The 10,686-nt window shown below is 52.2% G+C and overlaps 1 protein-coding gene across 1 annotated transcript; it reads right to left on the reverse strand.

The window, feature by feature from the left end:
- Window positions 1–8,945: 8,945 nt before the first annotated feature.
- Window positions 8,946–9,758, reverse strand: GJB3 (gap junction protein beta 3). The gene has a single exon (XM_068965409.1). The coding sequence runs from the start codon at window positions 9,756–9,758 to the stop codon at window positions 8,946–8,948; it is 813 nt and encodes a 270-aa protein (XP_068821510.1).
- Window positions 9,759–10,686: the final 928 nt, after the last annotated feature.

Here is a 10,686-nt window from a genome sequence, read left to right on the forward strand (position 1 = left end):
AACAAAACCAAAACCCACGAAATCACAGATCAGCAGTACACAGAGTCAGGACGGCCTTGGCACCTGGAAAAAGTCTTATCACCGAAGGAGTAGCAGCGTTGGTGTTCCAGAAGGGGGGGCGTGATGTAACCTTTATTTTTAACATGAACGTTCTTTGCTTCTGGTCAATGCACCCTTTTCTTTCATAATTAAAGCACACGTACAATGTGTGTTTGATAGGGCCACAAACAGGATGTTTTAGTTAGCATAAAATTCGGATTAACTCTTACATAAGCTGTGGCTTCCCCATACTTAGATATGTGAAACTCTTATCAGCCAGGTGGAGGGTGGGGAGAATATTCTAGGCAAAAGAACTGCAGGAACAAAGGCTGCCAGGTCCTGAGGCTGTACCTGCCTTGGTGGGAGAGGGTGTAAGGCCTAGAACTTGAGGCTGTTGTTGACCCCTGGGCCCTTAGGTAAGTTGCTTACACACTGGTGCCTCAGCGTATTCCTTTGTAGATTGGGGACATAACAGATGCTACCCGTAGGGCTGATGGGAGATCCAATCAAAGTTTACAGCATAATATTAGTACACAGAAAGTTTTCCAATGGGTGGTGGCTAAAAACGTTGTAACAAAACATTTCTGTGACCGAAAGGGTCGGTGGGTGGGTCTTGGCGGGAGCAGAAAGCGCTGAGAGGGAGGCAGCTCAGGTGGAATATTGGTGAAGGATGGGGCAGCTCAGGAAACGGGATGTGGAAGGTGGTGTCTGAGGCTGGGTGGCAGAAAGGTCCTGCGTTTCTCCACAACAGGATTCAGCCTGTGGACTCCCGGTATCCCATGATGGGTCCCCAAGGGTCCTGCCTTTGGAGGACCTCTGGGGCACCAAGTGTGGTGGGCTCAGCTCTGACCTCAGAACTTTCAGGATCGGGCTGAGCTGACTTCCCGTTCCAGGCCTGTCCCTGAGGACCATGCTGAGCTGAGCCTCCTGGACTTCCAGAGCTGACAACTGCGCCTACTAAATTCTGACCTCTGAGGGCATGAGAACTGAGGTCCCTGGAGGCGGGTTCTTGCCACGCCCCCACTGCAGCCTCTGCTCCCAGAGTTCCTCTCCTGTGGCTGGCTCTCCCAGAGCTGGATCTGATCTGATCCCATCTACTGGGAAGGAGGGAAGAGCTGCCTTCACCCTTCCCCAGGGGCTCTGGAGGTCAGAGTTCGATTGACCCCGCCCCTTCCGGGAAGGGATGAGCCGGGGTCAGCCAAGACAATCCCACACCTGGCCCTTCCACCTGGGAAACATCCTTAGATCTCCACACTCCCCACCGTTCCTACTGCCCTGACCCTGCGTAGGCCACCATCTCAGTGGCCTCCCAACTGGTCTCCTGGCTGCCCGCCCAGCCTCCACCCTTCCCCAGAAATCAGACCACACACCGCCCTGCTTAAAATGCTCCTTTGCCTCCTGGCCTCAGCCACCTCTGCAGCCTCCTCCCTCTTCCCCTTCCAGCCATACTTGACTGTTGCCTCTCTCTGTGCTGTCGCCTCTCACCTCATGCGCTCAGCCATTCGGGACTTTGCTCCAGGTCCCTTCTCCAGGTTCCCCTTGCTGGCCTCCTCTGGTTAGGCGTGCCCTCCGTGGCTCACCTACCGCCCCTGGGCACACTGTTGAGTTGTGTTAAGTTCATTCACATCGTCGTGCAGTGGATCTCCAGAGCGTTTTCAGCTTGCAAAACGGAATCTCTGGAGATGGCACACTCCCATTTCCCGATCCCACCCAGGGTGCATTGCTTACTTGTGTTTCTTACTCCTCCCCTGGTGGGTTGTGAGCCCCTTGAGGGCAGGTGACTGAGTCCTGTTTACATGCCCAGCCCGTAGCAGGGAACCAGGCTCATATATAAATTTGCGAATCCATAAATTATTTACTGAGGACTAAACACTGGAGCTCAACCAGGGAACAGCAATAACACAAATCCCCATCTTGTGAGCTTTACAGACAAAATACAGAACCAGTTAGAGGGTGACAGAGGGTGGTACCTGGTAGGTGGAGAGTAAAGCAGGAAAGGAGGATCAGGGCGTGGCGGTGGGGGTCGGGGAGGGCTTTGATTCTGAACAGGAGAGGTGCGAAATTCTTAAAAAGCAGCTGGCCTTTGTTGTGGACCCTGAAGGAAAAGAGGGAGCCCGGTGGCTCTCTAGGAGAAAGTACATTCCAGGCAGAGGGAAAGAGAGAGCAAAGGTCTCTTCCTCTCTTTCCCTGGAAAGAGAGGAAGGTGCCTGGTGTTTCCTGCTTGAGGGAACAGCAAGAAGGTCAACATGACATTGAGGTCAGCAAGGAGAGATGGGTTCGCAAAGGGAACAGGTGGGACAAATCCTGTAGGTCTCCACAGGCCTTTAGAGGTTTGGGGCAGAGGAGTGACACAGCCTGACTTAGGTTTTAGGGGACGCTCTGACCACTTTCCTGGAATTAGACTGTGGGAGTGGGTGGTGGAGGCAGACGGCCTCCCTCAACAGAGGGCTCTCTGCGCAGCTGTGCGGAGCGTGGCCAGCTGACAGCCCCCAGCTGTTGGCACTTGCAGGTCTGCTTCAGCGGCGCAGGTGGCCAGGCCCTGCTGGAGTGGCCCCGGGCAATGGCTGAGCCAAGTGTGGTCAAGGGTTGGGCCATTTCCATGCAACATGGGACTCCTCTCACCCACTGCCTTTGTGCGATGGACACAGAGCTCCCACAGACGAGTCTTATTGTTTGGTTCTGTTCCTCCCCTTCCCGCTGATGCCCTTTTGCTCTCCTAACTCTTCTGCAGCATCTACAGAGTCGGGGGGCAGGAAGCAGGGAGACTGTTGCAGTGATCCCTGAGTGATGACGGGGTGTCTCAGCCCAGGCTGCTGTAACAACACACAGACTGGGTGGTTTAAACAACAGAGCTTTACTTCCCGTGGTTCTGAGGCTGGAAGTCCAAGATCAGGGGGGCAGCCTGGTTGGGTTCCTGGTGAAGGCCCTTTTCCTGGTTTATGCTGGGCTGTCTTCTTAGTGTGTCCTCATGTGGCAGCGAGCAAGGGAGAGAGAGACCATCCCCCTCGTGTCTCTTCTCATTAGAGCACAGATCCACCCTCATGGCCCATCACTTCCCAAAGGCCCTACCTGTTAATACCACGGCACTGGAAATTAGCATTTCAACAAATGAGTTGTGGGAGGACACAAACATTTTATCCATATCAAGGGGCTTGGATCAGGGTGATGAATACAAAATAATCTGTTGGCCTTGGGCTGCCGGCTGGCTGTCACACCACGCAGCTGGTGTAAACTTGGAGTGTGCATGTGAAATCCACACCATCAACATAAGCACCGTTGAAGGAAGCGTGCAGCGAATCCACCTAGTGGGAGAAGAGGACAGAGAGGTGCGTACCCTCAGAAGAAATAGAGGAAAACAACAGAAGGGGAAAGACTAGAGATCTCTTCAAGAAAATTAGAGATACCAAGGGAACATCTCATGCAAAGATGGGCCCGATAAAGGAAAGAAATGGTATGGACCTAACAGAAGCAGAAGATATTAAGAAGAGGTGGCAAGAATACACAGAAGAACCATACAAAATAGGCTTCATGACCCAGATAACAACAACAGTGTGATCACTCACCGAGAGCCAGACATCCTGGAATGTGAAGTCAAGTGGGCCTTAGGAAGCATCACTATGAACAAAGCTAGTGGAGGTGATGGAATTCCAGTTGAGCTGTTTCAAATCCTAAAAGATGATGCTGGGAAAGTGCTGCACTCAATATGCCAGCAAATCTGGAAGACTCAGCAGTGGCCACAGGACTGGAAAGGTCAGTTTTTTATCCCAATCCCAAAGAAAGACAATGCCAGAGAATGTTCAAACTAGCACACAATTGCTCTCATCTCACATGCTAGCAAAGTAATGCTCAAAATTCTCCAAGCCAGGCTTCAACAGTACATGAACCGTGAACTTCCAGATGTTCAAGCTGGATTTAGAAAAGGCAGACGAACCAGAGATCAAATTGCCACCGTTGGATCATCGAAAAAGCAAGAGACTTCGAGAAAAACATCTACTTCTGCTTATTGACTATGCCAAAGCCTTTGACTGTGTGGATCACAACAAACTGTGGAAAATTCTGAAAGAGATGGGAATACCAGACCACCTGATTGCCTCCTGAGAAATCTGTATGCAGGTCAGGAACCAACAGTTAGAACTGGACATGGAACAACAGACTGGTTTCAAATCGGGAAAAGAGTACATCAAGGCTGTATATTGTCACCCTGCTTATTTAACTTCTATGCAGAGTACATCATGAGAAATGCTGGGGTGGATGAAGCACAAGCTGGAATCAAGGTTGCTGGGAGTAATATCAATAACCTCAGATATGCAGATGACACCACCATTATGGCAGAAAGTGAAGAGGAACTCAAAAGCCTCTTGATAAAAGTGAAAGAGGAGAGTGAAAACATTGGCTTAAAGCTCAACATTCAGAACACGAAGATCATGGCATCTGGTCCCATCACTTCATGGGAAATAGATGGGGAAACAGTGGAAACAGTGTCAGACTTTATTTTTCTGGGCTTCAAAATCACTGCAGATGGTGACTGCAGCCATGAAATTAAGAGACGCTTACTCCTTGGAAGAAAAGTTATGACCAACCTAGATAGTATATTCAAAAGCAGAGACATTACTTTGCCGACTAAGGTCCGTCTAGTCAAGGCTATGATTTTTCCAGTGGTCATGTATGGATGTGAGAGTTGGACTGTGAAGAAGGCTGAGCGCCGAAGAATTGATGCTTTTGAACTGTGGTGTTGGAGAAGACTCTTGAGAGTGCCTTGAACTGCAAGGAGATCCACCCAGTCCATTCTGAAGGAGTTCAACCCTGGGATTTCTTTGGAAGGAATGATGCTAAAGCTGAAGCTCCAGTACTTTGGCCACCCGACGTGAATAGTTGACTCATTGGAAAAGAGTTTGATGCTGGGAGGGATTGGAAGCAGGAGAAGAAGGGGACGACAGCGGATGAGATGGCTGGATGGCATCACGGACTCAATGGACTTGAGTCTGAGTGAACTCCAGGGGATGGTGATGGACAGGGAGGCCTGGCGTGCTGTGATTCATGGGGCTGCAAAGAGTTGGACACGACTGAGCGACTGAACTGAACTGAACTGAAGATCATGGCATCCGGTCCCATCAGTCCATGGCAAATAGATGGGGAAACAGTGGAAACAGTGGCAGACTTTATTTTGGGGGGCTCTAAAATCACTGCAGATGGTGACTGCAGCCATGAAATTAAAAGATGCCTGCTCCTTGGAAGGGAAGTTATGACCAACCTAGACAGTTTATTAAAAAGCAGAGATATTACTTTGCCAACAAAGGTCCATCTAGTCAAAGCTATGGTTTTTCTAGTAGTTATGTGTGGATGTGAGAGTTGGATCATAAAGAAAGCTGAGTGCCAAAGAATTGATGCTTTTGAACTGTGGTGTTGAAGACTCTTGAGAGTCCCTTGGACTGTAAGGAGATCCAACCAATCCATCCTTAAGGAAATCAATCCTGAATATTCATTGGAAGGACTGATGCTCAAGCTGAAACTGCAATACTTTGGCCACTTGATGTGAAGAACTGACTCATTGGAAAAGACCCTGATGTTGGGGAAGATTGAAGGCGGGAGGAGAAGGGGATGACAGAGGATGAGATGGTTGGATGGCATCACCGACTCTATGGACATCAGTTTGAGTAAGCTTCGGGAATTGGTGATGGACAGGGAGGCCTGGTGTGCTGCAGTCCATGGGGTTTCAAAGAGTTGGACATGATGGAGCGACTGAACTGAATGCTCAGAAGAGAAGGCCAGGAGACTTGAGAGTCACCTTGTGATGGTGGTGTGTGCTGGGGACTCTGGATGGTGAATAGTAACTTAACACACGTTGGATGGATGGAAAGTGTGAATGGCACTGGTGGGGTCAACTCTCAGGCCCAAGGTGGGATGCTCAGGGCTGGAATATTCCCTCATCTGTGGTCCTGGCCCACAGCCTGGAGAAGCAGGGCCAGGACTGGAGGCTCAGTCCATGCTGGGATAACTGGTGGTATTCTCTGGTTGCTCTGACCTCCAAGCCACCCTTAACCAGGCCCTCCAAGGTGCTGGAATGCAAGGCAGTAAATAGGTGGAGATCACTCCTCCCTGGAACCTTTGCAACCATCCACTCCAAGCTGGGATTGACACAGGAGATGGCCTGAGTGGCAGGCAGACTTTCCTAAGCATGGGTGTGCTTGGATATCGACTGGATATGTTAGCACTGAACTAATGTACTACTGACACTGTCTCCTTTTATCTCTACAACAATCCTAGGAGTGGTTACTATTCTGAGACCGGGCTGAATATATTCCTTTTGCCCCTCAGATCTGCTCTGTGCCCTGGGAGCCTGAGTTGTACTGCCTCAATAGGCTTCCTTGGCCTTGTTTCTGGTTGTGTTGGGTCAGTGGGAGCCACTGGTTGGGTGAGCAGGAGATGGGAGAGTGAAGCCATGGTATTTGATTGCTGTGCTTCGATGCGTCCTTGCAGCTCCTAGCCCCAGAGTACCATTTGTGGGTTTCCTTAATCATGCCCATACCTTTGGGGCTTCCCAGGTGGCACTAGTGGCAAAGAATCCACCTGCCAATGCAGAGACACAGGAGACGATCCCTGGGTTGGGAAGATCCCCTGGAGGAGGGCATGGCAACCCACTCCAGTATTCTTGCCTGGAGAATCCCATGGACAGAGGCACCTGGCAGGCTATAGTCCATAGGGTCACAAAGAGTCAGATATGATTGAGCAACTAACGCTCACACACACACACACACATACACGGCCCATACCTTCAAAAACAGTCCCTCAAGGAAAACTCTTTTCAGTTCCTTGGTTTGAATGTGCTGTCTTCTTTGAGACCTTGACTAATTCCTATTTTATTGATGACCATACTGAGGTTCTGAAAGCCTGCTCAAGGTGCAGTGTGGTGAAGCTGTGGTCCTGAAGTGGTTAAGCTATGATTCAATCTGGGAGGTGGGTGTCAGCCCAACCCTGGGCCCTTTAAACTTGGCTGGCTTATCCACCCGGGTCATGGCCACACAGGAGAGCAAAGGTGAACCCCAGCCTGTTCTGTCGACGCAATGACCGGTCCCTTTCCCTGCCTGCATTAGCTGTTGGCTCCCTGCCTCCTGGATTTCTGGCTCCTGGCCTTGGCTTTGATAGTTACTAAATGTTCCTCTGGTTAGTATAACCTTGCACCCCCTTTTGCTTTCCATCCTGACCTGGCTTGGGTGTTCCTTAAATTTCAGGTCAGCACATGGTGTTGGGAGCGGGGCTGGGAACCACCTGGGCTTGGTTAATGCAGGGCATGAGAAAATCTCTGTCTCCCCGAGACTCTGAGCTCCTTGGGCTCAGATCCTACTCCCCGGCACAGTCCTTGTGTCTGCCGGGGAGCCTGGGATGGAGAAAATGCTCAGGGCAACGGAAGGAGCTGGACGGTACTTGGGTGAGGCTGGGCTGCATGCTGTTGGAGAAGCCTGTGGTGAGCACACACAGGAGTGAAAAGTATGAGTAACAGGGATTTTGTGTACATAGGGTGGGGCACCGGTTGTGGATGGCAGTGATCAGGTCACAAAGGAGGAGGGCGGTGTGGTTTGTCTTTACAACCAGAGGGCTGTGATTGTGTGTGCTCAGGGCAGAGTCTGGTTGTAAAGTAGCGGTCCTGTTGTAGAGGGAGCACAGCGCCCTCTTGTGACCACATAGGCAATCACAGCATATATATCTGTAGGATAGCACCTGGGTCAACCCAGCCCAAGCCCGGAGCTCTGTCCTCTTCAGAGCGCTACCTTCTCTGCCCTCAGGGTCTTGTGGGTGGGTTGGGTTTAGTTGGACTTCCCTGGTGGCTCAGAGGTTAAAGTGTCTGCCTGGAATGCGGGAGACCTGGGTTTGATCCCTGGATCGGGAAGATTCCCTGGAGAAGGAAATGGCAACCCACTCCAGTACTCTTGCCTGGAGAATCCCACGGAGGGAGGAGCCTGGTAGGCTACAGTCCATGGGGTCGCAAAGAGTTGGAAACGCAAAGAGTCACAACTGAGCGACTTCACTTTCATTCAGGGTGTGTTGAGCTTGCTGTGCCTGGGGTCATGCAAATAGAGCTGCTTGGTGGCCTTTGGTGGAAGATTTGGGCTGGCGATATGATCTGGGAAAGTGTTAGTTGCTCAGTCATGTCCAACTCTTTCTTTACTGTCTGAGCCACCAGGGAAGTGGGTGGGAGCATGGGAGAAAAGAGGAGAGCCGACCTGTATAAAACATAGCCTTTATTGATTTCAATGAAAATGCCTTGGGGATGTTCCTATCAGTACATCCATTTCAAGTCCCTGAAAGGCTGGCACCAGACTGAGCACAGTGTGGAAGGAAGATGGGAGCAAAGCTGCCTGAGGCTGGAGGAATGACTTGGGGGTGCGGGGACTTCCTGGAGGGCAGTGGTGACCCAGAGCCTCCTTCTCTTCCCAGGCTCTCCAGGCCTCCACCGCTGGGCGGACACTTCCTTTCCACCCCAGGAATCTGGGTGCCACTCCAGAAGGAAGATGCCCTTTGGCCGGGTGCATCCGACCCAAGGCAAGCATTTTTTTTTTTATGGCCTCTGGGCATCTGCACTTGCTTCCCCCTGCTAAGAAGCTCATCTTACCTCCCTTAAACATTCCTCCCTCGGGGAAGCCTCTCCTGATCACTCCTTCCTGGGTTAGGGGAAGCCCTGCCAAGTGTCACCTGGTAGGCAGCAGTTAACTGGCTTGTTTCAACATCTGTCTCCCAGGAGGGCTGCCACTGGGCCTGCGGTGTTACCTATACCAGATAGACAGCACAGTGCCCAGCGTTCAAAAGGAAAAAAATCTGCTAATGAAATTGCATAGTGACCCCTCCACCGGCACCATACGCCCCTGCTTCTGTCCCCACGGGCAGCCCCAGGACGGCCCCCAGCCCCGCGGTCAGATGGGGGTCATGGTGGGCGCCGAAGCACAGAGCTTGTCGTCGCGGGAGTCCGGGCTCGGGTCTCCGGCCTCCAGCAGCTTGCGGTGGCAGCGGCAGGTGGAGGCCCGGCTGGCGGAGGGGGCGTGGCCGCGGCCCCCGCGCGGGCTCTTCCTGTGAAGGCTTCGCACGATCCTGTGGAAGATGAGGTAGCAAATCTCACAGAAGGTGAGCACGATGCAGACGGCAGAGGCGCCCACCATGAAGTAGGTGAAGAGCTTCTTCTCGGTGGGCCGGGCGATGTAGCAGTCCACGGTGTTGGGGCAGGGCGCCACGTTGGCGCACTGCACCAGGCGGGGCATGCCGAAGCCGTACCAGAGCGTGTGCAGCACGTAGAGGAAGAGGAACTCGATGAGGAGCTTGAAGACGAGGCTCAGCAGGTAGGTCCACCAGAGGCCGCCGTGCTTCTTGCCCGTGTTGTCGTAGAGCTTGGTGCACTGGTCGCCGTGCTTCTGCCGGTGCCGCCGCTCGCGCTCCTCGCGGTAGGCCACGTGCAGGATGACCAGCAGCGACGGGCACGTGACGAAGATGAGCTGCAGGGCCCAGAGGCGGATGTTGGAGATGGGGAAGAACTCGTCGTAGCAGACGTTGGTGCAGCCCGGCTGCTTGGTGTTGCAGTCAAAGTCTTTCTGCTCGTCCCCCCACACGCGCTCCGCGGCCACCACGTAGACCAGCACGCGGAAGACGAACACCACGGACAGCCAGATGCGCCCGAAGGCTGTGGAGTACTTGTTGACTCCGCTCAGCAGGGCCTGGAGCGTCTTCCAGTCCATGGTGCCTGGGGCGGGGCGCCGGGGCCGTGCCCACCTGACAGAATAGGAAAACCCCGATGTGAACCAACAGGCCCCAGAGAACGTCTCCCTGGAGGAGGGCATGGCAAGCCACTCCAGTGTTCTTGCCTGGAGAATCCCCATGGACAGAGGAGCCTGGCAGGCTACACAGTCTAAAGGGCCGCAGAGTTGGACACGGCTGAAGCGACTTAGCACACACACCTAGAGCTGTTACTGAGTGCCAGATGCCATCCTAAGTTCTTTATGTGGATGGATTCGTTTGCTCATCCCAACGACTCTGAGGCATCAGGACTATTCTTACTAAGCTACAGGGAGGAAACAGGCACAGACAGGTAAAGTAACCTGCCCAAAGTAACAGAGCTAGTGTGCTGGCAGGAAGGGAACGCACACTTGCTGATAACAATAATTATTACTTATTGAACATTTACTATGAGGCCACACTTTATGGATGAAAGTGAAAGTGAAGTTGCACAGTTGTATCCGACTCTTTGCAGCCTCATGGACTGTAGCCCACCAGACTCCTCAGACCATGGAATTTTCCAGGCAAGAGTACTGGAGTGGGTTGCCATATCCTTCTCCAGGTGATCTTCCTGATCCAGGGATTGAACCCAGGTCTCCGGCATTGCAGGCAGGCGCTTTACTGCCTGAGCCACCAGGGAACTCATTTAATCCTTATAACGACCCTGTGAGGGAGGCACTATTATGCTTCTCATTGACAGATGAAGAAACTGATAATCAAATGAGAAAATGATTGCAAAGCACTCAGTACACAGTAAGTGCTCAGTAAATGCTGGCTACTCACTATGACATGATATCTAGAGTGGTCAAGTCACTCATTTAAAACTAGAACTGAATTCAGAGCTGGGCCCTCTACCAGAAGGTGTCTCTCCCCTTCTCCGATGGATGTCTG

This window comes from Capricornis sumatraensis, chromosome 2, assembly GCF_032405125.1.
Source record: "Capricornis sumatraensis isolate serow.1 chromosome 2, serow.2, whole genome shotgun sequence".
NCBI classification, from domain to species: Eukaryota; Metazoa; Chordata; class Mammalia; order Artiodactyla; family Bovidae; genus Capricornis; species Capricornis sumatraensis.

Coding starts and splice junctions, on each gene's coding strand:
- GJB3 (XM_068965409.1), bottom strand. CDS start 9,758: ATGGACTGGAAGACGCTCCAGGCCCTGCTGAGCGGAGTCAACAAGTAC.